Raw genomic sequence first — 27,695 nt, forward strand, 5'->3', positions numbered from 1 at the left:
CTGGTAAGTCCTGAGCGGGGTTTGAGCTATGAGCAGCAGAAGTAATTCATTATAATATTGTGATTTTGATTTAATAGATAGAAGATAGGGTGCAGCAGAAGGGGAGAAACAACAGCTCCATAGAAAATGGGGTGGGAGAAAGATGAAAATGTGTTTTGATTGTTTATACTAAAAATGTTGAAACTTAATAAAATATAATTGAAAAAAGAGAAAAGAAACAGAATCCTGGAAGGGGGAAATCTGCATGGCACCCTGAACAAGAACACCCGTGTCTGAAACATCTCATTGCATAATTTATTATTTCATTGCATTTATTTCATCTCATTGCATAATTTATTATAATTTATTACCACCTGCAAGCTAACTCCACCATGACCATGGAGTAAATAGAAGTGCCGGCCTTTCATAGGTATTCATTGCAGAGTTGGAAGGCACCCAAAGGGGTATCTGGTCTAAACAGCTTTGGAGCATCTTTCTCCCCCTCCTCTTTTTCAGCAAATTAATATAATATAATATAATATAATATAATATAATATAATATAATAATATAATATAATAGCTGAAAGAGGAGGAGAAAGATATAAAATAAATAAACTATATTGTACTATGATCTCTCTCTCTCTTCTCTTCTTCTTTGGCAATCACTCGTAGCCAAGTAAGATAAGATAAGATATCTTTATTGTCATTGTCCCCTTGCGGGAACAACGAAATTACTCGGTTGCTACATCCACTCAGATAAAGCATTCTGCATGATCCAAAATTACAAAACCTAATTAAAAACAGTAAATATAATACAAAATAACAAGTAAAATAAGATGACTTCAAAGTCTAGGCTTTCCATTTAAGGCCAAAATCGCTCTAGAGAATAAACTGTTCCTGAGACGGCTCGTTCTTGCCTGCATTGTTCTATATCTCCGTCCGGATGGCAGGAGCTCAAAGAAATGGTGACCAGGGTGCGTTGGATCTCTTGATATGTCTAGTGCTTTTCTATGGCACCTGGTGGTGTAGATTTGTTCTAAGGTGGTGAGTGAGCAGCCAATAATGCTCTCTGCTGTTTTAATAATTCTACACAGCCCTGCTCTGTCCTGAGAAGTACAGCTTCCGTACCACACACATAAACCGTATGTGAGCACGCTCTGTATGGCACAGTGATACGGTAGAAGGCAAGCAGCAGCTTTTGTGGAAGATGGTTTTTCCTTTAAATTCTCAAAAAATACAGTCTCTGCTGTGCCTTCTTCACAAGCCCCCTTGTGTTAACACTCCAGGACAGATCCTCCTGTAACTCAATGCCTAGAAATCTAAACGTTGTTACCCTCTCCACACAAATTCCGTCAATCAAAAGTGGCTGGACCTTGTTCTTCTGTCTCCTAAAGTCCACCACAAGCTCCTTTGTTTTCTTTGTATTTATGAGCAAGTTGTTAACTCTGCACCACTCTGTCAGCCGCTCCACCTCATCTCTATAGTCCGTTTACCCTCCTTATCAGAGATGAGCCCGATCACGGTTGTGTCATCTGCGAATTTGACAACCCTATTTCTAGGGTGGGCAGCGACACAATCATACGTATAAAGAGTATAAAGGAGCGGACTAAGCACACATCCTTGTGGTGTTCCTGTGTTAGTCCTAAGCATGTTAGACATATAAGGGCCCAACCGTCTTATGGAAGACAAGTAAGATTGTCTTCCATAAACACGGTGTTAACAGTGAGTCCGTAAGTGACTGTGGAGGCCAATTCTGGATCCACACGTCCTTCCAGAGTGGGGACATTGGTTTCCAGGCGGGAGTTGATTATGGAGCGGATTTGCCAAGCGTGCCTCCCTTGTGCCTTGAATTCGAGTGTCTCAAAGCCCATGACACCTTTGGTAAAGGATGTTCTCCAACTGAAGCGCTCGCAGGCCAGTGTTTCCCAATTGTTGGTGTTTATACTACATTTTTTAAAATTTGCCTTGAGACAGTCTTTGAACCTCTTTTGCTGACCACCAGCATTACGCTTTCCATTTTTAAGTTCGGAATAGAGTAGTTGCTTTGGAAGACGGTCATCAGGCATCCGCACAACATAACCAGTTCAATGAAGTTGATGTTGAAGAATAATTGCATACACACATGCGCTCGCTCTCTCCCATATACGTCCCCCCCCCGCCCCCAGGAAACACCAGCGCTCTTTGCTTTGCCTTACTTCTCAATATCCTTTCCAGGTTGCCATCAAAATCCAGCGCCCATTGATTCAAGGCGCAGGTGGCCACAGTCACCTTCCTGCCCATGGTACTTCCGTGCCTGAGGCTTCGCTTCTCCCTGGAGCCCTTCGGGGACAGTTGGTCGGCTGTAAACAACACACAGCGACAGTCCCAGCCCCAGCCGAGAGCAAAAGCGGATCCTTTCGCTTCCGGGGCGGCGGGCGGGCGAGAGAGTCCACACATAAGCCCTGCGGAACACTTCCGGGATAAATCATAGAGGTTGGAAGGAATGTGAAAATGGAACTACAGTAAACCTCCCACTCTCGTTATCCCAGCGCCAAGCATACGGCTTTTACCACAGAGATGAGAGAGGGTAGAGCGACGCGATACCATTAGTAACGCGTTCACGCGCCCCCTAGCGTCCTTTGGGTTTTCAGTTTTCTCACCGCACGGCCAGAAATGGTTGAGAACGGTTATGTGGTTTCCGTGGAAATAAATGAACGGAGTATTTATGTTCAGCTGAACTCGCGTCTGTATCCTGTGGAGCGCTAGGTTGGTGGGTCGGGGTGGAGAGAAGGTTTACGGGGTTGATAGAGGGGGCCATTTAAACCAGATTGGCTTTTTTGCTGCAATTTCAGGTCTAGCGTTTGTTTTGGCTCCCCCCCCGTCTCTTTTGGCGTCCTTACTGTTTTAAGCATGAGTGTGCGAGATTTTGGTTCATTTAAATACACTTAGAAAAATGAGTGTGCTTGAAATATCTGCATATCCTATGTAGTTGTTTTAGTAGTGTCTGTGTTGCATCATGGTTGGTTGGCATTCGTCTGTCTCAGACTCGAAAAACAATTTCACCAATCAAGATTGAGCAAGTCACATTTATAAAGCCATTATTAGAAAGTTGTAAGGCGTTTAACAACCACAGCAATTATCTGAAATATGGAAAATATAATATAACATAGCTGCATTCCCCTGGAGGGCTGTTATTACTCTTAATTACGTGCTCTTCAACCTAAGGACCCAAGGCAGGTTTATGGCACTAAAACACAATATTAAAACAGTGCAACCCTACTTTTACATGGAAGTAATTACCACTGTGTCCATTGACGCTTGCTCCCTAAACATATCTTTTGGATTGCAGCCTCTGTCCACCTGACCCCTGTGCAACTTTTTCTCCTGCATGGATGTTCCTTGGTAGTTCTTAAGAGACAAATCTGACTAAAAGCAATGTTCTATAATTTATATGTTCTGGGGCTGCTGTGATGGTGCAAAAATAGTCAGATATGTTCTCCTTTACTAAAAAAAAAATCCCACCATTTATGTGGCCTTTTTTTCTTGGGCCTGAGAGCAATTTTGGGATGACCATGATCCAAGTTAACCCTAGCCCAAATCCCCCAGACTGCTATGCTCATCTCCCCCATATTTTCTTCTATAGATGTAGAACAGCTGCTTCCAGAGCTGCCGTTACGCCGTGCCGTCTCACACTGAAGGACGACAAAAGAGCAAAAATTAACCTGTTGAATTTATGTTTGTGATGTAGAAGTTATAACTATAATAGAGCCCACGTAAGGGGAAAAGACCCAGTTAAACATGCAAATCAAGACATGAGCTCAGCAGCCCAACTTGTGAATCACAGCAATTATACTGCCTTTCATGGGTGTAGCCAGGATTTTTGTTAGTGAGGGTAGGCCTTTTGTAAGGGGGGGGGGGGGAGAACCTCAGTTAGCTATGTATTTTTAGTGACATTTATTGATTTGAGGAGGCAACTGCCCCTCCCTGCCCCCCATGGCTACACCTATGCTGCCTCTCATCTTGGAAGTAATATACAGTACAGCCATTTTTATCCCCATACATTTTGCCATTCGAGGTGGTGGAATAGGTTTATAGAGTAGTGTTAGGTGAGGAATTAGTGAGGTTTGAAGTTATATGTTTAACAAGAACAGTTCCAATGAAACCACATGCTTGTACACATGAACCTTGCAAGTTCATAAGCCATTAAATGTTAAATTAAAGTTCCATCTGTACTATCGTCTGTGTGATCTTTCCAGCAGAGGTAACTGGCTCATCTGGTTGGGATACTCATTAAAAGGACAAAACCCCTTATCTAAGGCAGTAAGAATAGGTTGTTGTCCCTTGAGTGCACCAAGAGGAGGAGGAAGAGGGAGACTGGTTTGAGGGTGACACAAAGTTTCCTCAGGTGGGAGGAAAGCGTCAAGTGGGGGAAAGCTTGAGTGAGGAGAACCCCTTACTGTTGTGTACATTAAGAATAGTCTCATATTTCCCCTCAGAGCTTAAAAGAAACCGTTCCACGTTTTGGGCTGGAAGAGCACTTTCATTTTACCTTTAAACTCCAAGAGTTGTGAGGGGGTTTATAAGGAGAATAACTGGGATAGTGGGAGGTGAACTTTACCTCAGGACATCCCCATTAAAGCCTTGCACAATCTGAGAAGTAGGTTGTACAATAAAGACGGAAAGTAGAGGACTTTCGTCACACTGTGCATTGCCTGAAGATGTGCTTTGTCTGGGAAGGAGGTTATTAGCTTGTTGGTGGGGGATGGTATGTACAGTAATTTGTGTCCTCATGTTGATCATTCATGTTGTGAACTTCGCTGTGATCTTTGGATGAATGCCGGTACATATATAAATTTAATAAACAAACAAGTAATACTTTATTTGGTCTGCCCCGAATCATCCAGCATTCATCTTCATCATCAGACATTCCCATGTCCTAATATTTTGAAAGAAGCCTGTTCACCTTTCCTGTCGTGTCTTATTTGTTTCCTGCGCCCTACTTTCCTTTTTTAAGCGCCAGATATTGCAACCTTTTTTCCTCCTATGGGCATTTCTCCTGTCCCATTTCAGCTGCCCCTTTCCTGAAACTTTGGGGGATTGCAAGCCTTTTTAACATTCCTAGAAAATGCCACACCAAGAAGCATGTCTTTCTTAGTGATTTGCAACACGTGCAAGGAGGCTTCCGTGGGATTTCCCACATTCGTTTTTATACACACCACGACCAAGCCGCTCGCTCGCTCGCGCTCTTTATCAACAAAGCGTTTCTTCCTCCGCTTCGCAGTATTCATCAGGCGGCTGCTGCCATGGTGACTGGCATCGGCTCAGCTGATGGCTTGAGGCAGATGCACCAATCCAGCGGTGAAGCACGGGATGATGCTGAACAAACCCGGCAGGTGATTGGGCGGTGGGCGCAGGGTGCTTTTTTAAGGGGGCGTGGCAAAGATAGGAGGGTGAAGGAGGCGGGAGGGGAAGAGTGAATCTCGAGCCCTCGGCGCTGGCGCGAACAAAAGCTTCCCTTGTTCGCGGGCGGCTACACAGCAGCGGCGCAGGTAAGTGGGGGAATCGGTTTCTGGAACCCGAAGCGAAATGGGATATTGGAGTGAATGGAGGTCTCGGTAGTGAAGCAAGCAGAAAATAAATAGTTTTGCATGCTATTAATAAAGCGGCACTCGCCTTGGGTAGTTTTCCGGCGATGAGAAGGTGCAGGTCGTGGTTGTTCGGAGTTAAAAAGAGGGGACAACAGGTTTCATAAACTCTAGTTATAAAACAAAGCGGAAATTGAATACTGTATGTTTCCTATAACGTCCCTCCGTTTTAACACTGGCATGAAGGGGGGTCATTTTAGGCTCCTGTTAACGGTTGACAGTTTTATCTCTAGGCTGCAGTAGCATTAATTCCATTTTATTTTATTTTATTAACTTTGCATCCTACCAGTGTAGTGGTGGTGGTGGTGTTTGGTGGGGGGGGGAGAAGGGACGTCCAACCAGTAGATCGTGATCTACTGGTAGATCCCCGGCTGATCCTGGTAGATCGCGGGATCCTTATCATGTACAAAATGTTACAGGGAAAAAGCAATAAAACCCCACCTCTGTGCAATCCTTCCCCCAAAAAGCTCAACAACTCTGGGCACTTCCCTTCTTAAATAAAGCTCAGCAACTCTGGGCAATCCACCCACCCCACGCATGATCCTCCTCCCTCCAATGACAATGGGTAGATCACTGCCAGGTTTTTTATACTGGGAGTAGATCAGTCTCTTGGGAGTTGGATATGCCAGAAGCATTTATGCCGTCTGCACTTTAAAGAAAAGAAAGATATTGTGTGTTTGCCAAGCCAGAGGTGGGTATAACTAAACAGAGCCCCCCTTTTTTTACCTTCTTTTGAACGGAGTTCAAAGTGTTCATCATCTGACTGGTTGACGACCTGTGCACCGAGATAACCCTGCTGACTTTGCATATCGTGCAGATTGCTTAACGTCCTTGTAGATGAAACAGGCCTCTAATATGTTCACCATTGTAGTCCTGGGAGGGGAGGCAGGGCGACATTCTGCTTGAGGGGCAGCTTCTGAGGCAGGCGGAAAAAGCTATTGTTCTGCTTGCATCTATAAAACTTCCCCCACCCATGCAGTTTAAAATTATCAGCTGCTGCTGTGACCATGACCCTGGTTCAAGAATCTACCCTGTACTTAAATTTCACTGGGCATCCTTGGGCTCATCATGTTCCCAGGGTTGTTGTACAGATAAAAGTGAATACTGTAAACGTACTAAACTCTTTGGAATAAGTGTGGGAATGAAATAAAAAAATTCCTTCAGTAGCACCTTAAAGACCAACTAAGTTTATATTTTGGTATGAGCTTTCGTGTGCATGCACACTTCTCCTCCTATTATGCAACAGTAATTCCCTCAAGGTGTATTGAAAGAAAACTAGCTAAATGGAAACTTTCTCTCTTCTCCCCTCCTAATAAGTGAACAAGATTTCCTTGAGATAAGATTGTTTGGGGATATATATATATATATGTCTTTTGAACAGTGGCTCTCTCTTAATCTCAGGCGCTCCTTGTGGAGGAGAAGGGGAGAGAATGGGTTAGGGAACATTTTTGTCTTGAGAGTGACCTAGGAGCATAACAGCAGGGAAGGTCACACTAGTGCTGCTCACACTAAGGAGAAAGGACTGTAAAAGCCAGTAAAAGTACTTGAGTGTGTAATAAATGTGTGTCCTTGGGAACATATGGTATCTATGCTGGAAGCCCTGAGGCTCAGATAAAACTCCAAGGTTGCTAGTTGGCATTCTCCACTGTATGTTAAAGATTGGACAAAAAGAAAGAAGAGATGGTCCTAAGAATTGTTAGGAGCATTGGAAGTAGGAAATCTCATAATTTGTTTTTCAATGATGGCAGATCACTGGCCACTATTCATATATTCTTCTATATAATAATGCTACATAGAGCTTAGCAATAAATTACTTTTTCACACCACTGATGGTATTGTGTACTGTATTCATGCTTGGACAAGATTAGATTTCTCTAAAATATTTTTTGCCATGTGCATTAATACTTGCTTCATTTATACAGTTAAGTAACAATACATTGGTTTATGCAATAGGGTGTTTCCTTTTCTTTACACTCAGGGCTGGACTGAGCTCACCTTTTGAACTGTTCAAACCACACAAGTAAAAGAACATAATCTACAACTGTAAAACAACCTACTTTTGATATCGCTGTACTAAGTTGCCAGTTTCTTTCTTCTATGGTTCTTGAGCTTTTAGGAATTAAGTAATAATAATAATGATGATAATAAATTTTTATTTATACCCCGCCCTTCCCGGTTTAAAAACCGGGCTCAGGGCGGCTAACAGCAAATATAACACATTGATTTAAAATGTGACTTAAAAACAGCATAAAATACAACATAAAATGCAGCATCAATATCAAAAAAATGCAAAAATTCAGGGGTCATTTTTGGGGGGGGGGGAGAAAAGAAAAACCCAGCCAGTAGACATCAAACGATCACCAGGGCTAACTGGCCAAGTTGGTCCTACTAGGGCCAGCAAGGAGACCAGGGAAGAATTTAAATGTAGGGTCCCAGAAAGGGTTTCTTCTTAGAAGAGGAAAGGGGGAGAGGGAAATAGAGGATCAGGCTATTTCAAATTGAAGGCCAGGCAGAATAGCTCTGTCTTATAGGCCCTGCGGAAGGAGATCAAGTTCTGCAGGGCCTTAGTCTCGTGGGACAGAGCATTTCACCAGGTCGGAGCCATCACTGAAAAAGCCCTGGCCCTGGTGGAGGATAGTCTGGCTTCCTTAGGGCCCAGGACCTTTAAGCTATTATTATTCATGGACCTTAGAGTCCTCTGCGGGACATACCAGGAGAGGCAGTCCCGTAAATACGAGGGTCCTAGGCCGCATAGGGCTAGGCAAGCATTCAGCAGATACTCGGAGTTCTTGGAGTTACTTGCAAGTAAGGGTACAAGCTACAAGAACTCTGCAGCTCTCTCCTGCCATTTTTGGGTTTGAATTGCATTATTTATTTATTTCCCGGTGCCGCGCATATGTACAGTCGTGTGTGAGTGGATCGCACGTGGGTAGTGCCTAATAGCCATTCAGCCTAATAGCTCTGATAGGATATCCTATACCCTTGGAACCTAAAACGTTTCTGCCTGGTTATCTAAAAGAAACTGATCAAGAAATAGTGTTCAGCCTCTTAACTGCTACTAAGATTATAATAGCTAAAAGTTGGGCCAGGGGAAGCATATCTCCTACTGTATCTGAATGGGTTGAGAAACAGTACTGTAATGGGTTGAGAAATAGTACTGTAATGGGTTGAGAAATACTGTAACGCAGGCATGTCAAACCTGCGGCCCTCCAGATGTTTTGGCCTACAACTCCCATGATCCCTAGCTAGCAGGACCAGTGGTTGGGGAAGATGGGAATTGTAGTCCAAAACATCTGGAGGGCCGCAGGTTTGACATGCCTGCTGTAACAGTATTTCTTTGCTTGTTACCTTTGGTTTAGTTTGTTTAGTAATTAGGAAAATTAATGAAGGGTACATATCAGTGGCTACTAGCCTTTGCTGCAGGCTATGATCTGCTTCCACAACTGGAGGCAGTAATGCTTCTGAATATCAGTAGCTGGAAAGGGCAGGAGAGAAAGAGGGCTCTTGTGCTCAGGGTCTGCTTGCAGGTTTCCCAAAAGCATCTACTTGGCCACTGTGAAAGCAGGATGCTGGACTAGATGGGTTACTGCCCTGGTTCAGTAGGTTCTTCTGATGTTTTTATATGTAAAACATATTGTAAACTGTAATGTGCATATAGAGGAAGTTCCCCCCTCACCCCGTTGGACTTCCATTTCATTCTTCAGTATCCTTTCACCTAGCCTCAGATGTTCTTCTGTCACAGAAAATAGTTTCTGTGTGGGACAAAATAATCATTCTGAGAGTCAAGTTTCACAATGCTATACTGTCAAAGATCACAAAGCAGAACTACTATAAAAGTGTCAATTTACTGATCAGTTTCTCCATCCTTAGTTATTTTGATGCACTCTAGGCACCAGGATCAACTTCATGGATCCAATTTGGCAGCTCAGTGGGGCCACTCATCTGTCAATCACATGATGGCACCGTGATGCACACTCTGGTCCAAGATGCTGCAAACTGAGCAGGATTTCACCTCAATTTAACCTGATTAGCTGGGAGTTACACTCAAGTCAATTTTTATTGTATACAGCCAAAGGCATTTACAATGGATGACAGAAAATAAATGGAAAACTTTCTTCTAAGACAGGGGTCCCCAAACTGGGGGCCGGATGCGGCCCAATCGCTTTCTCAATCCGGCCCGCGTACAGTCCGGGAATCAGCATGTTTTTACATGAGTAGAATGTGTCCTTTTATTTAAAATGCATCTCTGGGTTATTTGTGGGGCCTGCCTGGTATTTTTACATGAGTATAATGTGTCCTTTTATTTAAAATGCATCTCTGGGTTATTTGTGGGGCATAGGAATTCGTTCATTTTTTTTTTAAAAAAAATACAGTCCGGCCCCCCACAAGGTCTGACAGACAGTGGACTGGCCCCCTGCTGAAAAAGTTTGCTGACCCCTGCTCTAAGATTATACCATGTAGCCTGTAGCAGTTTACAACATATAAAGAAATTTACAACATTACATTTTAAAATTGGAGTGGATTCACATAGCTGGAGTGGAGCTTCTTGGCTTGGCTACCTAGTGTGTAATATATACAGTGGTACCTCGACAACCAAACGCTTCAACTTCCGAAGGTTTCAACTTCTGAAGTCGACAACCCCGGAAGTCGCACGCGTTCTGCACCTACGCAAAGCGGCACGCGGGCTCAGCACATGCACAGAAGCGCGAATCTGCACAAGTGGTGCTTGGGCAACTGAAGACTTCGACTTACGAAGACGGCCGCGGAACGGATCGTCTTCGTAAGTCGAGGTACCACTGTAGCTGTTTATCTGCTAGGAGTTCAAATGTCACTTCCTGTGACAGATCGACCTAGAAGCCAGTTAAGAATTGGCATATAAATTTTCTACTAGGTGTCTTCCCAAGTGATGTGTAAAAATTTTCGAAGACACCGTTGATGGAATCTTTCGAGGAGCTGGAGTTGGCGTTTATAAACGGTCCACATTTTAGAAGCATTCAGTAAAGTTGGTAGTACAATAGCTTTGTGAAAAAGCATTTTGGTTTCCCTGCAAATGTCCCGGTCCTCAAACACTCTGCACATCAATTGGGAGAAAGCTGCATTCACAGAGCTCAGGCGATGCTGGATTTCGGCATCAGTGTTGGCCCTTGTGGAAAGATAACTGCCCAGGTAGGGAAAGTGATCGACATTTTCCAACGTTACACCACTGAGTTGGATTTGTGGTGCTGCAGAGGGGTTATTTTGTACTTGTTGGTGCAGCACTTTGGTTTTTTGGATGTTGAGCGATAGGCCAAGCTTTTCATAAGCTTTTGTGAAGATATTTAGGATGGTTTTGAGGTCATCCTCTGAGTGTGCACACACTACGTTGTCGTCATCAGCATACTGATCCCACTGTGAATGGTTCACTTTGAGAGCCATTATCTGCGATTGTTCCTGTCATATTATCATGGAGGAGCCGAAGGATGTTCACAAATTTATCTGGGCAGCTGATTTTCAGAAGGTCAGTCCACAGGGCATTATGATTTACAGTGTCAAAGGTCTTAGTCAGGTCAATAAAAGCCATATAAAGAGGTTGGTTTTGCTCTGCATTTTTCTTGAAGCTATTGAGAGGTGAAAATCATGTCCACTGTCCCCCTAGAAGGTCAAAAACAATTTTGGGATTTAGGAAGGGTCACCTCGGATATTGTTAAGAGACAGTTTGCTAAGATCTTTCCAATAATTTTGTCAGCCGCAGCTAATAAAGAGATGCCTCGGTAGTTTCCGCAATCCGTTCTGTCACCTTTTTAAAAGAGATTGATACTTTTGGCGTCCCTTAAGTCTGCTGGGATCTCCTCTCCCATATTTTTTTTTCATGAGCTTGTAGAAGTTGTGCAAGTTCATTTCCGCCCACTTTGAAGACTTTGGCAGATATCCAAAAAGGTCCGGTGGCTTTGTTGTTTTTCATTTGGTTAATAGCTGTACACAACTCACTCAGATTTGGAGATACTGCAAGCTCATCTCTAATTTGTTTTTGCAGAATTTGTGAGAGGACCTCAGCAACTACGGGGGACTTGCAGTTAAGGAGATGCTGGTGATGTTCCAGCACAGTGCAATAGCTTCTTTATCTTCTATATATATAAAAATGTAGAGGGTCCAAGTTTGTTAAAACACGGCATTCTCCCAAACCGCTTGCCTGATCGCAGTCAAATTTTGGCCATAACGTCACATGGGTATAGGCGAGTGTTTCCATGTCACACCTGTGCCACAAAAACCAGGTAAAACCCACTGGTTTGGAACCCTGAAATAGGTGGGGACTTGCCTGGGTGTGGGTTGGGGGCAGGAGGGGATGGGATACGTCATGGATTGGGATAGGGTGGGGGGAATCACAGGGATGAGCCACAGCAAGGCGTGGACTGGCCAGCTAGTTAATTATATAGTAATTAAATAGGAAGGGTGCCAGTATACATCCTTGCTTAATACATCTATTAATTGGAATTAGCAGGGAGTTTAATCCTGCTGCTTTGCCTTGTGCCCCTGGTGGGAAGAGGTCTATGCAGCCAATGAAGGATTTTGCTCCTGCCCATCACTCAGCATCAGGAGTGATGTCAGTGACTGAACATGGTTTGAAGGAAATTGCCTCACACCCAGATTGAACCCCATCTGCTTTAGGGCATGGGCACGTAACCTGTATCTGAAGCATAGCTGCCAAGTCTCCCGTATTCCCCGGGAAATCCCTGTTTTTCCAGCCGTTTCCCGCTGGCAGCCCGGATTTTTAAAAAACCCTGTAAATCCCCGGATTCTTACCGGCCCGGGGAGGCTCCTTCTGCACATGTCTGGAGTCTCTGGACATGTGCAGAAGCGATTTCTGGCGCTGTGGCCATTTTGGAAATGGGCAGAGCATGCGTAGAAGCGACTTCCGGTGCTGCTCTGCCCAGTTCCAAAATGGCCGCAGCGCGACTTTCGGTGCCACGCCGCACCGATCCCGGATTTTTCAATCTGGGAGTTGGCACCTATGATCTGAAGTGATACAGAATTCAACCAGAATTCTGATACTTTATTCTGCAAAATATGTAGAATGCCTCCAGAGCAAGTCTAGAAGAAGCTGAGATTGAAAATGTGCGCAAATATTGTTGAAGCAGACCTCAATCTAGTAGCAGTCAGCTGTGAGCCAGAAAGTCCCTGTATTTGCTATAGCCATGAATTATTTGGGGTAGTTTCATGCAAGTCTCTTGATTTCAAACACTGCTAAACACTGTCTAGAGAGGCTAAATATATATTAGTCATAAGATTTTAATATTTCACAACTTCTTTGCTGACTAATAATTAGTTTGGCAGTTTACAAAACATAACTATCTGGACGGGGTTGTTTCTACTTTGTAATAATGTACCAAGTGGAAACATGCATTTCCATGTTTTGGAACCTTAAAAAAGGAACAAAGAAAGAGGAAGTGAAGAGCAGGCACTGTTGCTTATATTTTTTGACTTGTTTAAATGGGTCATACTGGATAGCTCAGGTGGTTAGGGTGTGGTGCTGCTAAACACCAAGATTTCAGGTTCAATCCAGCTGCATATTCCTGCAATGCAGGCGGTTGGACTAGATGATCCTTAGGGTCCCTTCTAACTCTATGATTCTATGAAATGGAGAACTTTGATGGTGTTTTGTTTTTTTTAATAGTCAAGCAGTGTATAAATTTTACTAAATACATGCATAAGGCACCCTTTGCCCTTGCATTTCAGAACAGCTACTGCAGATGGAAAGAAACAAAGTAGCCTACAACGGAAGCTCAGTTTTCAAATATCTCGGCTGCGGAACGTTTCGGAAGCCGAACGCCGAAAACCCAGAAGTGAATGCTTCCATTTTCAAACGCGCCTCAGAAGTCGAAAGGTTTCCGAGGTGCTTTTCTCAATTTTCTCCATTCACTTTGCTGACAGCCCTTTGATCCTCAGTTTTCAAACATTTCGGATTACGTTCGAAAACCAAGGTCCCATTGTATATAAAATCATAGAATTGTAGAGTTGGAAAGGATCCTGAGGGTCATCTGAATGAGGAAGTGAGTTGAGTATAACAGTTAAATGCAGTTTAAAAGGCATAGGTAAGAAAGAGCATGTATGCTGTTCCATCTCAGTCTATAACAGGATGTGTTACATTGTATGATTTTTTTTACTGATATTTACATTATCATTTGGAGTTCATATAGCATATGTAATGTTTATATTAATTAGATAATATATTTATTTAATAAATAAAAACGACCAGGCACTTTTTGACGCTGTTATGGAAGAGGACCATTTTTTAAATTTTGGCTCACATCCTTCCCTTGGGCTGGAACTTACATAACCCTGTATATAATATAACCTTATATATTGACCTTATATAACCCATTTATGATGAAGATTCCCTGACACTTTCTGGGGCAGCCCAGTCAGATGGGGAGCATGTAAATAATGAATTCTTATTCTATTAGCTCTCGCAACTGAAAGTTTTATAGTAGGCATGGGAACCTTTTTTAGCCTGAGGCTTGTGTCAGATGAAGCCAGAGATGAAACAGGGCAAGAGTAACAGATGTGTCTCTTACATTTTTACAGTGACTCATTCCAGCCGTACAAAAGCTGGCACTTCTACACATTCACAAACAGGTATTTCTTCGTCCAGGCAAGCAAGAGGGATTATTATTGTTGTTGAAGAGCACATTCTGTGTTCATGAGTAGGGTCTGGGAAGTGCGACAGACCTGGAGGTTTCCTACCTGTTTGACAGCTTTCAGATCCAGGTTTCGACGGACCTTTGTGGGAAGAGCATACTGAGTGCCTTGCTGTTCGAAACACGCAACACACTCAGTTTATGATGGTGCTGGATGTTGCAGAATAAAGGGTGTGGTTTTAGAGATGTGTTGATTCTTATTTATGAAAAGCTTTGTAGATTAAAACCCAATGCCTTAATCTTACCTGTAAGCAATTGGGAGCCAGTACAGATTATGGAGCCCTGGTTTAACACACTTGTGTACCATCCCAGCAAGGTAAGGTTGTACCTGTGCTAATTGAAGCTTTGGAATCTGGGAAGACCCTCTAGCACCACATCACCTATCCTATATTATTTTAAAAATGACTTCAGCTTGGATTCATTTTGCTTGGAGACCACCTGATCTCAAAACAGTAGTTTAGAGTGAAGCTGGTCACCTCAATGATGTTGCAAGTAATATATGCACAGGAGTCCAATCAATGAGATTCAAAATAATTGTGAAAAGGTGGCCTTTGGGAGAGAAGCTCATTGTTCGCCAGTAAAGGCAGTAATTAAATTACCCTCTTGAAGTTAACAGTCTTAGATAATTTAAGTTACTAAAGTCTGTGCTTCATACACAAGGGGAAAAACACGCGAGAAGGTTGAATTCAGTATTTTAAAAATTCATCTGAAAACAGTTTGTTATCAGGTGGAGGTTTTTGTGGCTTTTTTCATTTTTATGCACCTTTCAGGAAGCTTTTTTTTGTACCACTCGTTATTAACTGCATTCAGTTTTGTCATTAAGACCTCTTTTTGTAAGGATGTTTTTGGTCAGTTGGGTCAACAATTCATAAGCTGTTGTCTTGCTTTGGCTTAAAAAATACATAAAGAAAAGAAGAAGGAAGGACATAAAGTTTCTACAAACCTGCGTGCACCATTATTTTCTTTGAAATTTTCCTTCTTTAACTGCTATCAGCTGTAGCCAACAACCCACAGGTAGAGGAAGACTGATCTGAAGATGGAAGCCTGTTATGTGTGCATAATCCATTTTGGGTTGTAGCAATTGGCCTAGTAGGAAACTGCAGGGTACTTTTATTTCCTTGGAGCTTACTTGGGCAAATTTATTGTGATTATTTGCATTCATATCCCATCTTTTTCTCTAAGGTACTCAAGGTGGTGTACACATAGCTGCCAAGTTTTCCCTTTTCTCGCGAGGAGGCCTATTCAGCATAATGGAAAATCCCTGAAAAAAATGGATAACTTGGCAGCTATGGGTGTACATGGTTCTTCCCCCCCCCTTTATTCACCACAATCGTGTGAGGCTAAGAGGCGGTGACTTGCATAAAATAAAGACACAATTCACACCAAATTTTTGTTTTGGTTTTTGGCATAATTTTGGCCACAACTTTATTGAATTATACAGTATGTGAGTGGTTGCTTAGGCACTGGTTGCGACTATCTGTCCCCGCCCAGGGGCAGAACTGACATCCGCAAGCCTGCGAAGTCAGTAAGGGTAAACATTTGTGGGGAGAGAATAGAACTGGGTGTCAGGCTCTCACCTCTCCCCAGATGCTCCCAAGGACTCTTGCGTGGCCCTAACCTCTTGCCAGGGGTTCGGACAAGAGCATGACGAGCCCCTGGATCCCTTTAACGGAATACCCTCGCAGCAGCAGCATTGGAGGGGCAAGCACAGCCTATCCATACCCCTCCACCAACCAAAATTAACCAATGCCTAACCACAACCTTACAAGTTGTGACGATTTGCTATGCAGTAGGCAAAAACCAAATGGCACCAGCCAATCAGCCAAATGGTGAAGATTCCTACCAGGCCCCTGCCCCAAAAGCAGACGACCCCATGACAGGCATAGCAAGGCCAGCACGAACAACCCTAAATATAGGGAGGGTAGGTGGGTGATCTGATGTGCGCAGCGAAAAGAGGAAACTCAATGCTGCACGCAGGGACCAAAAAGCAACCCAACGTCAATCATTTTTGCAACATAAACTTTTCCCCAGCAGCAATTGAAGGTGTCATGGTTGCCCCCACCACAACACGTGCTCTCCATGAAGGAGAACCCGCTTTGCTCAAGGTCACCCAATGAGTGTCTTGGCTGAGTGGAGATTCGAACCCTGGTCTCCCAGGTCATAGTCTGGCACTCCAATCACTGCACCGCACTGGTGGAAACCTGGTACAGTGGTCCCTCGACTTGCGAACTTAATCCGTTCCGAATGCACATTCATAGGTCGAAAAGTTCATAAGTCGAAAAGCGGTTTCCCATAGGAAAAAAAATATGCAGAAAAATTCGTAAGTCGAGGAAACCGCATTTAAAACCGCCAATGGTTTCCGTTAGGATATAGAAAAATTCGTAAGCATGCGGCCATTTGTCCCATTCGTAAGTCGAAAACATCGGATTTCGAGTAATTTGTAAGTTGAGGGACCACTGCATTTTCACTTTCATATGTTGAAGTCTTTTTTAAGAGCAAAGACTGCAGAATTGTTCGTGGTGATTTCCAGCATCTCTTTTTCTAGAAAAATAGCACTGCTCAGAACTATATTGTGTTGGGCAGGTTAAGGTTTGTTTAGCAATGACAGCCTCAATAAACCATTAAATGTCAGACTTGGAAATATGTAGTATACAATGGTACAGTGTAGTACAAGCTTGGGCTTGTTTATCTGTACTTTAGAGCTTTGTTTTCTGCATTTGTGTGTGAGGACCTTTTTGTTAAAAGGTCACTGTTTTTGTTAAAGGCAAAGGGAGCCTTGCATTTTGTAGCTGCCAAAACTGTATGATGCAGTAGTGAGCCAGAACAATGCAAACATAGTGGCCTAATCCTGAGTATTGTTAAAGCTGTTTGGAATGACAGCAGTAGATGTAGTAGGCCTCTGCAAACGAGCAATGAGCTAGGCCCAGAGCTTCCAAAACGATTAGTGGCAGAAGTACTGCAGGGAATCTCCAGGCTGCTGTTTGGGTCTGGCCCTATCCATTTTGGTTTCACGTTTATGATCTCTGGCACACATACAAATGCAGGAAGCTGTAACCTCTTGGTAATGCTGTTCCACTGTGCCTCGTCTAGGAGATTCCCCTGCAGCTTGGTGCTGTGTTCTTCTGGTCTCTTTCATGTTGACCAAATTTTGCCAATTCCTCTCCCCAGCTCTCCACATCCCCTCCTGCACAACGTTTGAAAATTTTAGGGAGTTCTGAGGGCATCAGTGGGGAATGGTATGTGGGGAAGGCCTGTCGTGCAAGCAGAATTCTTCTCAGGCTTCTCTGAATCCTAAACATGGCAGTGTGTAGGATATTCTCATAGACGTGTCTTTTAAGAAATTCCATATGGGCATGAGGAGAGCCTAGCCCAGGGGTGCAGAACTTTGTAGGCTCCATGGACCAGATCCTGATCAGGGGGCCACTCACCTGTCAAAATCTCTTTCACTATGGAATGAGATCAGGCTGAAGGGGGAGAGAAGTCTTAAGCCCAAACTTGCTGTGATTTTAAAGAAGGAGCAGAGACTTGTAAAGGATTTTGCTAGCCTTTGGGAGACCCACCCCACCCCAGCTTTAAGATTGCCAGCAACTAATGTTGTGGGAAGTGCCAGGAAAAGGCCTGCAAAAAATGCTAGTCCTTGGGAACTCTGCTGGCTTATTTATGTTGTATTGATATAACACAAAATTCATGCTTTGTAAACTAATGCAAACTCTTATTTTCCCCTACAAATAAGACAGCAACTCTGATTTGCCATAGCCAATCATAAGAAGTTAGTGCAAGTCACAGAGTTTTGGGCAAGGGTATGTTACTTGTTTTGCACTCAACAGTTTATGAATTTCCTATCTCCTCTCCCTGTAGGTTCCAATGGCTGCCTGTCGGCACACACAGTTTTCTGAAGGAGGAAAAAGTAAATCAGTAATGAATGGAGCTGGAACCTCTCAAGGACAATGGGGGAGGGCCTGGTAAGAGAATCCTGCCCTAACATAGTTTTAGGTGCTATATAAAAGTTGCTTCCAGTACTGCAACATGAAGAAGTGTCAGATCACAAGGCTGTGCTTTCAACAATGTTTTAGAGGTGATGTAGGTCCAACCCATTCTCCAGAGCAAATTACGGCTCCACTTCAGATTAATGTCGTAATTTCCTTTTAGATGCATTATTTTATGTGTATCAAAGTTATTTTATGTGTACCAAAGAAAGGAAAAAATCGACTCAAAAGCCTCTTTTGGAAACCTGCCAGGAGACATCCTCTCTAACTGGTATAGTTTGAGTTACAGGTAGGTAGCCGTGTTGGTCTGAGTCGAAACAAAATAAAAAAATTCCTTCAGTAGCACCTTAAAGATCAACTAAGTTTTTATTTTGGTATGAGCTTTCGTGTGCATGCACACTTCATCAGATACACTGAAACAGAAGTAGCCAGACCCTTATGTATATTCAGAGGGTGGGGGGGTGGGGGGTGATGGGAATGGTATAGTTTGAGACAGTCTGGAAGCTGAGAATACAATTAAAATTTTCAGAAGTTGCTACACTTGAGGCAGTGTTGGATTTTTATGCATCAATGCAATCAATGCAATGAATTAAGGCATTCAACAGATTATTGATTTTCCTGTCCTGGAAGTTTTTAGAACATGGATGGGCATCCTTTTTGTATACAGGGGACACACTCCCTCAGGGATAATTGCTGGGGGGATGTCAATATGCCAGCAGTGACCAGGGCCAGAATGGGAGGGCAGACCCCAAATTGGACAGAGCAGGGACACTCCCATCTCTCTCTTCCTCCTCATGCAGAAGGATTGTGGGGAGAGAAGCAGATTCCTCTTTTCAGAGGCCTGAACCCATTGCTTGCAGAGGGCTTTTGGACCTTACGCTGAGGGCTGCATGTGGCCTTAGGTTACCTAGGCCTGTGTTAGAGGGGTTATCTATTGTTTGAGTTGCATCCAGAGCAGGGAGGTGAGGGAGGTGTCTTGTGCTAAGTTAGGTTCATTGATTTCACCAGGTCTACTCTTGGTTGGGCTACTGTGAATGGTAATTATCCCACATGTGGTAATAGGCAGATGTTTATGAACAAGAAACAGAAAGTACCCCTAGTACGGTTATTTGGAGTTGCAGATCTGGGATCAATGCCAAAATAAATATGGTGGCAGCAGTCGCATTTCTAGAAGTAAAGAGAAAATAGATGTGGGATGCTGAACCTCCCCCCAATATGTCATTTACCTCCTTGAACTTTGTCCCTTGCTATGGCTTTTCAGAGGGTGCAAATGTAGGGTTGCCAGAAAGAGGACAGGACTTCTGTGCCTTTAATTGCCCTGCTCTCTTTTGCGTCTGGAAACCTTAAAGAGAAACCAGCAGACCCTTTGCTTGGAAATTAAACAAAGGGTCTGCTGGTTTCTCTTTAAGGTTTCCAGACTCAAAAGAGAGCAGGGCAATTAAAGGCACAGAAGTCCTGTCCTCTATTGCAGCGTTCTTCAACCTTGGGTTCCCAGGTGTTACTGGACTACAAATCCCATCATCCCCGGCCATATTAATCAATAATGAGGGATGATTGGAGTTGTAGTTCAATGACATCTGGGGACCCAAGGTTGAAGAACGCTGTTCTATTGAGTCTGGCAACCCTATGCAAATGCTGGAAGTGAGCCTAGGTGAAATAAGGTGATAAGGCAGGAAGAAGGGTGTGTGTCGGTTGGTTGGTTGCTTTTGCAAATTCTACTGTCATCCTTGAGACACCAAATATTGCACAATAAACAAATTATTTATCTCTGTGTCAAAATCAGGCCATAATCAAAGCAGCAGAATTTTGCAACTATTCGGTTTCTTGTGTCTCTTACGTTTCAGGAAAGTCGACTGGTTTTCCTTGGCGTGCGTCATCTTTCTACTCCTATTTGCACCCTTCATTGTATATTACTTCATAATGTCATGTGATCAGTACAGTTGTTCTCTAACTAAGCCAGCCATTGACTTGGTCACGGGGAAAGCCAGTCTCTTGGATATCTGGCACAAGACACCACCATTGACCTGGAAAGCTGCAACCCTCTATGCTTCTTGGGTAATCTTCCAGGTATGCGCCTTGAGGCTTCTCTGTTGGAATCCAATAGGGCATAAGTAAGGCAGTCTCAGGTATGTGATCCAAACTGAGCTTTTCTGATTACAAAACAGTATTTTATTGGTAGAATCAAAGCTCGCACATGAAACTAGAGGATATAGGCTGTCCATTATTATCCCAGTGCACTTTCACTGTGAATGCTATTGGCTCTGGGGTTCAACATTCTGTCACCATCTGATTTGCATCAGCTGTTAAGACCCCTGGCTTTCTGGACCCATGTGTGATCATTCTACTGCTGACCCTTTTTCATTTGTATTGCTGTTCCCAGTACTCTGTCCTCCCGCTGATGTTCTACATACATACACACACCAAATACAATGGCTGAGTCATTAGAAAGACTGTAGGTACATAAGAATACAAGAAAAGTTGCAGCAGGGGCTGCCTGTGAATTACACTTTACTCTGCAGGCAGACACTTATTTTTACACAGGGAGAAGAAATGTAGATAACATAGAATAATGCCTGAAACTGCAGGAAGTAGAAATTATCAAGGCGGGATTTGGAAGGGGACAAAACAACTGTCAGAAATAAGAGCATTGAGAACACGAGCCAAAATTACCCAACCTTCATAACTACCTGACAGTTCAGAAATCATTTAACGTTTTTATAATGAAGATTCCTGCATTGTAGGCGGGTTGACTAGATGACCCTCAGGGTCCCTTCTGACTCTACAATTCTATGATTCTAAGATTCTTCTCACAAATTAATTTTTGTTACAGGCGTTTTTGTACATGCTTCCTGATTTTTGTCACAAATTTATTCCTTATTTTCGAGGAGGAGTGCAAGAAGGGGCTGTGACTCCCGCTGGTAAGCTCATTTTTGCTAATACTTTTTCTTCACGAGGCTTTTTAGCATCACCAAGAAATAAGGGTCAGGGACTTGTTGTTCCATGTGCAGAGACCTAAAAAGGCAAACTCAATCCTATAAGCGTGTTGCTTTTGTGATGCAGGAGAATGTTTACAACTGCACCCCAAAGGAATTCTTAGATCTGTGGGATCTTAGATCTGCACCCCAAAGGAATTCTTAGATCTGTGGGATCTGTGTCTTTCAGCTGCTTAGAATTTGCGCCACAGAGGGTTATATGAAGTCAGTATGGGGTAGTGGTTAGAGTTGTTGTGAGGATAAAGGGGGGGGCAAGGACCATGTCTATCACCTTGAGCTCCTTGCAGGAACGTTGGTGCCTTGCTAGACGAATGCCCTGCCAGACGAAAATTTCGCTTAACGAAAGGATTTTCTGATCGGAGGTTGCCTCGCTATACAATGAGGTTTTCTATGGCCACCGCTTCGTCTTGCGAAGCGTGGCCATAAAAACCTCCAATCAGAAAATCAGGGCATTCATCTAGCGAAAGGGGAACCAGCTGTAGAAAGGGGAGAAGGCAAAGGAAGATCAGCTGAGAGGCACTGACAGCTGACAGCGACTCTCAACTGATCTTCCTTTGCCTTCTTCCCGCGCTGCAGCTGGTTCCCCTTTGTTTTCCGCTGGTCTCTGCCGACAACCGGCAGAGATCAGCGGAACACAAAGAGGAACTAGCGGGGGAGAAGTGGAGGAGGGGGAAGAGGAACGAAGGAAGGGAAAGCAGCCCTTTCTCTTCCTTCCTTCCTCTCCCCCTGCCGCCAACAGAAAGGACAAATCCCGGGGTTCGGACAAGCGCTGCAAGCGCTTGTCCGAACCCCAGGATCTGTGCACGCTCAGCAGCAGGGGGAGAGGAACGATTTCGTTCCTCTCCCCCTGCCGCCAACAGCTTCGTCCGATCCCTGCTGTGTCGGAGTGAGGGGAAAGCGGAGTCCGCTTCTCCCTCCCCCCGCCCGACAGAGCCGGCATTTGGCGGCAACGGTGCCTTCTCGGCGAAGGCAAGCGGGCGGGCTAGGTGTCCCCCACTTGCCGTCGCCAAGAAGGTGCTTTCTCTGCGAAGGCAAGCAGGCAGGCTAGGTGTCCCCCGCTTGCCTTCTCTGAGAAAGCCGGGCGCCTTCTCAGCGAAGGCAAGCAAGCGGGCTGTCTTCGGCTCGGGCACTGGCTTGGCGGCAGTGGGGGAAAGGTGCAGGATCGTTCCTTCGCCTTTCCCCCACCCCGCCCGACAGAGCCGGATCCGGCGAAGCTCCGCTTCGTCCGATCCGGCTCTGTCGTTGGCAGCAGCGGCACTTGCTCTCTTGGCTCGGCACTTGCTCTCTTGGCAAGAGCCTGCCTGCCTTCCCCGAGCCAAGAGAGCAAGCGGCACTGCCGCCGCCAGTCCCCCGGAGCCCATAGGAACGCATTAATTGACTTTTAATCCGTTCCTATGGGAAACGGTGCCTTGCTAGACGATTTTTTCGTAGGACGAATTGAGTCCTGGAACAAATTAATTTCGTCTAGCGAGGCACTACTGTACTTCCGGGTTGGAGGAGGCTTCTGCACATGTGCACAAGCTATTTCTGACGCTTTCCAGGTCGGGAGTGTGCCAGAAATAGCGTTTGCGCATGTGCGCGCTCCCGCACCCCTGCACACGCTCCCCCACCTTCCGGCCCACCACACAATTGCCACGGTGGGCATCCGACCCAAAGCCGGGTAAGTTTGGTGACCCCTGGACTAAGGTCATCTTAATATTGGCTGAATTTCCGAGAGCATCCCAATGTCAAATTAAGGATTGAGAACTAAACCAATACATATCACAGACAAGGAATCTCTGCTGGATACATCCAATCCATCATAATGTTTGCAAAAACAGCCAGGCACATGCTTCCAGGAAGTTCACAAGCGGGACATGAGAACCACACGATTCCTGTTTCTTTATGTGCTTGTTAAACATGGATTTTCCATTTGGCTATCCTGGCTAATAGTAGTTGATACTCAATTTTACAGAAAATAGGTTTTATGGCTGATGCTTTATTTAGCATTTTATTGTCAAGCATTCACCATTCTGGGGACTCTTGCAAAAGGGCAGTCTACAAATACATCTGGGTACACAGTTGCCCATGTTGTACTATTAGAATGGGTTGGGATAGTGGGTGATTTTCAAAATGTTCCGCTACATTCAAAGCAAATACATAAAAATAGACTGGGTAGGATGAGCTGGTTCCTCCCCGCTCCAAAACTCTACACTATTAAGACTTGCATCACACTTTATGAAAACAGGGTACAGAACTTCAAAGTTCACAACCATCACTAAACTGGACCATGCAACTCTCTTCCCTTTCAGGCACAGTACTCAGCTATGAGATCAATGGACTTCAAGCCTGGCTTATCACACACATACTCTGGTTTGCAAATGTTTACCACTTCCACTGGTTCTCGCCCACCATCATTTTTGACAACTGGATTCCTCTCTTGTGGTGTGCAAATATCCTGGGCTATTCCGTTTCCATATTTGTAATGATAAAAGCCTACTGTTTCCCCTCTAATGCAGAAGATCGGTATGTTGGCATTGCATATATTGCTACATCTATGGTGTTTGCATGTTTGATGAGCATTTTTCATTCTGATGAATAAAACAAATCAATCCAGTAGAGCCCTACTTTAGCTTTCCCACTTGAGATCCTAGATGCAGAAATCTAATATTTTCCATTATAGCATACAACCATGTAAACTCATTAGACTAGTCAGTAAGTCATCACGTGCCTTTTAAAAGAATTTTCTCAATATCCTGTTTTGAAATTGATTTTATATTAATCTTTTCCATTTTTTGTTTTTTTGTTTTAAACAATTGTAGCAAATTCACTGGTAACTTCTTCTACGACTTCATGATGGGGATTGAATTTAATCCTCGTTTAGGAAAGTGGTTTGATTTCAAACTGTTCTTCAATGGCCGCCCAGGCATTGTAGCATGGACTCTGATCAACCTCTCTTATGCAGCGAAACAACAAGAATTATATGGACACGTAACTAACTCAATGATACTTGTCAATGTCCTCCAGGTAAGCCAAGACCTTATTAAATGCCAAGTGCATCTTAATGGTCTGAATATATAAGTTGATGGAGTTTAGGATCTCATAGGTGCTGCATTTATCTAGCTTCATGCCCTTGCCCCTGCTTACATTTATATCCCAACTTTCTTCCATCATGGAACTCAAGGTAGTGTACATGTAATTCCCAGACAGTCACTCATCCAGGTGCTGAACAGAACAAGATCTGCTTTGCTTCAGCAAAGTGGAGGCCTCATGTGCCTTCAGGCTAAAACTTGTAGCCCATAATCAGGATAAGTTAGTGACTTCTGGTAAAGGATAATGGCTCACATAAGTGCATGTGTGTGCCCATCAAGTTTAGGGGGTAGCTATACTTTCAAATATTGGAAGTTTGATTCTCTGAAGTGTAGAGTGCCTAGAACTGCTGTTTAATTTTTGTCAGAAACTTTTATCCCATCTCAAATGAGAGAAATTTTGTGAGACGAGGCTCAACAGAAGCAATCAAAAGAAGCCTGATGTGACTATACTGCCAAAATCTAGTGATTTAAGCCTTTAAATTTTAAGGAAGGATTTCACTGTTGTCCATCTATGACTAGCCCTAGTGATCTCTGTTGTGTTCTTTTTCAGGGTTTATATGTTGTGGATTTTTTCTGGAATGAAGCTTGGTATTTGAAAACAATGGATATCTGTCATGATCATTTTGGATGGTACCTGGGCTGGGGAGACACTGTTTGGCTTCCATATCTCTATACACTGCAGGTATTTTCATATGTTCATGATGTGGAATTCATTAATCCCTAGAAACAGTAGTAACAACAATGGCATTATTAGCTGCTACAATAAAGGTCCTGTTCAATTTTGTTGACTGCTTTGGACACATACAAATACATTTATATCCTGCTTTTTCTTTCTTTCCAAGAAGCAGGATATAAGTAGTCTCCTTCCACCGCATTTTATCCTTGCAGCAGCCTGTGAGGAATATTTTGCAGAGAGGTAGTGATTGATCCAAACTCACTCAGGGAGTTGATGACTAAGTGGAGATTTGAACCCAGATATCCCCAGGCCTCGTCCAGCAGTCTTAGCACTACACCATATTTGCTCTCATTATGGCAAAGCGAGTGAGTGACTCTGCAGGGTCATCTGTGGCTTATCACTCTGTGTTATAGGGTATTTATCATAAGAGCAGTTTCCCCCTCTGGCAGGCAACAGCTTCATTCTCTAGTATGGGCTCCTCTAAGAAAAGCAGAAGGGTACCAATTTTGTATAAACGTTTGCTTATGGGGTATGTTTCTCTATCCTCCTTTAGGGATTATACTTGGTCTACCACCCTGTTCATCTGGCTACAGGCAATGCAGTTGGGATTCTACTATTTGGTTTAGTGGGCTACTATATCTTTAGAATGACCAATCATCAGAAAGATCTCTTTCGTCGTACAAACGGCAACTGTAAAATCTGGGGCAGGAAGCCCAAGTACATTGAATGCTCCTATACGTCAACGGATGGGATCAAACACCACAGCAAGTTGTTGACATCCGGCTTCTGGGGAGTGGCACGCCATTTTAACTATACAGGCGACTTGATGGGCTCCCTGGCATACTGTCTGTGTTGTGGTTTTGAACACATTCTGCCTTACTTCTACATAATTCATATGACCATTCTTCTGGTTCACCGTTGTATCCGGGATGAACACCGATGCTCCAGCAAGTATGGCAACGATTGGAAGAAGTATACTGACGCAGTACCTTACCGGCTAATTCCTGGGCTCTTTTAAATGCTCGACTTCAAAAGGTTTATGAACATAATCTTTTCGGTGCAGCAAGTTTTGAGGATCTAAAAAACAGCACCTTTTGGTTGCACCTGATGAAACACGATTCTATTATCTGTTAAGGTCATTGTTCCACTAAAAACGATCTTAACTTTTTTAAAGGTGTGGATTTTGTTTTTTAAAAGTTGCCGGTCTTTGACCAACTAAGCTTCGGATTTAAAAGTTGAATCTTGAGGTGCGTTCAGATTGACACCTTGGACACACAGACATTCTAAAGTGCGTACAGGGACAGGAATACACACACACAAGCCCTGCCACCAGTGTCCTCACGGGTCTTCCCCCTGCCTGTCCTACTTGTCCTCATGTTGTGTGAGGAAGGTCTTGCGTCTGCTTGAAAGTGCCCCCGCCTAACTGCACCTTATGGAAGATGTTTTTTCTCAACTTCACAGAAGTAGAAGCCGCCTGCAGACTTCCATTGGGCAACACAAGGGAGGTCTGGAATTGGGGTGGTGGGCAAGATGCTCGTGAGAACTTTGGGGACAAGGTTTGCTTGTGTGCTGGCCACAAGGATGCTAGGGGGAGGGGTTAAATGCACATCCCTGCTTCCATCTACACTTGGAGCATTTGTGTGAACAGCCTTTGGTTGTAATTGAATCTACAATGTTACTTCACTCTGGGGCACAACCCACAGGCAAATGACTAGCCCTTTAAAACTTCTATTGTTTTTGTTCAGGTCAGCTATAAATGAACAGAGCTCCAGTTACATCATCATCTGATGATCTGGTCGTCAGATAGGTTTATTGTAACTACATCAGAGTTAAGCTGGAGCAGTAGTAAAGCTCTAACTGCATACTAGATAATGAAGGAACACAAAATTCTAAAACGACAGCTGGGTTGGTAGAAGGTCTCTTATCAGTTCTGTTAATTGTGATAAAAAATGCATTCTAGAAATGTGTTTGAATACTGCCCTAATTATCATAGATGTTTTCTGCATACAAGTTCACCCTCTTTTATGGAAATGCATATATTTTAAGTGGGAATAGCAACACTTCTGCCTTTTTCAAAATTGCGTACTAGATGCAGATCATTTACCACTTTGAGAACTAAGTTCCTGTTTGACAAGGAACCACCTAGCCTAAATTTCTTATGCAGTCTTTCCTATGACACCTCTCGCGTATACAGCTTAATGTTAGGGTGAGGAAGACTAGGTGGTGATGGACACCAAGGCTTTACCCTGTAGTTAAATGCACAACTCCCTTCCCTGGCCCTAGATGTCTTTGGTGCTTTCCATTTACTGTGAAAACAGTGCTGGAATAGTGTCTTCAGGAAAAACAAATTCAAAGGTAAAGGAAGAAGGCAGAGTGTTCTTTCCATTCATGCATTGTTAAGTGAGATAATGTAAAAATAAAGTGGAGTGTTTTCTTCTGTCTGTCTTCTTAAATCTGCTCCCACCCAGATATAGTGCCATGGAATTAAAGTGGCTTTATTTGCTTGCTTACCACATTTTTCACATGCAAGAATATATTTTTGGTAATTAGGAAAGCATAATTTTCACATACGTACACAGCATAACAACAGTGGCTCACCAAACCCACTGACTAGTTCTTGGACAGATGGGAAACTATCGGTCAGTTATGTAGAAATCAAGCATGTTTTTAATAAAATGATCACCTTCATCT

General features: G+C 43.6%; 2 protein-coding genes across 5 annotated transcripts in view; one reads left to right on the forward strand and one right to left on the reverse strand.

The window, feature by feature from the left end:
* Nucleotides 1-2,398, reverse strand: part of NADSYN1 (NAD synthetase 1) — a 33,254-nt gene extending 30,856 nt beyond the window's left edge. The window contains exon 1 of the mRNA XM_035117153.2: nt 2,175-2,398. Coding sequence (XP_034973044.1) covers nt 2,175-2,259 — 85 coding nt within the window. The 5' untranslated portion in view covers nt 2,260-2,398. The remainder of the gene's footprint in view (nt 1-2,174) is intronic.
* A 3,026-nt stretch (nt 2,399-5,424) lies between these two features.
* Nucleotides 5,425-27,441, forward strand: DHCR7 (7-dehydrocholesterol reductase). Of its 4 annotated transcripts, none has more exons than XM_060275140.1 (9): nt 5,428-5,507; nt 13,317-13,473; nt 18,137-18,240; nt 20,109-20,331; nt 21,095-21,182; nt 23,549-23,762; nt 24,059-24,263; nt 24,879-25,010; nt 25,558-27,441. In XM_060275140.1, exons 3-9 carry the CDS (start codon nt 18,143-18,145, stop codon nt 26,020-26,022), a joined length of 1,425 nt encoding a protein of 474 aa, XP_060131123.1. In that variant the 5' UTR covers nt 5,428-5,507; nt 13,317-13,473; nt 18,137-18,142; the 3' UTR covers nt 26,023-27,441. The 4 variants fall into 4 exon arrangements, with proteins under 4 accessions (XP_034973053.1, XP_060131123.1, XP_034973060.1 ...); XM_035117169.2 differs by lacking the exon at nt 5,428-5,507 and adding an exon at nt 5,515-11,854; XM_035117162.2 differs by lacking the exon at nt 13,317-13,473 and having other exon boundaries at nt 5,425-5,507.
* The last annotated feature ends 254 nt before the right edge of the window (nt 27,442-27,695 follow it).

This window comes from Zootoca vivipara, chromosome 1 (genome assembly GCF_963506605.1).
Source record: "Zootoca vivipara chromosome 1, rZooViv1.1, whole genome shotgun sequence".
NCBI lineage: Eukaryota > Metazoa > Chordata > Lepidosauria > Squamata > Lacertidae > Zootoca > Zootoca vivipara.

Excerpts from the sequence above, each read along its gene's own strand:
- DHCR7 (XM_035117162.2), top strand. The coding sequence starts at position 18,143 with ATGGCTGCCTGTCGGCACACACAGTTTTCTGAAGGAGGAAAAAGTAAA. Across the intron at positions 21,183-23,548 it reads AGGGGCTGTGACTCCCGCTG|GCACAGTACTCAGCTATGAG; the intron begins GTAAGCTCATTT and ends CTTCCCTTTCAG. Across the intron at positions 23,763-24,058 it reads CCCTCTAATGCAGAAGATCG|CAAATTCACTGGTAACTTCT; the intron begins GTATGTTGGCAT and ends AAACAATTGTAG.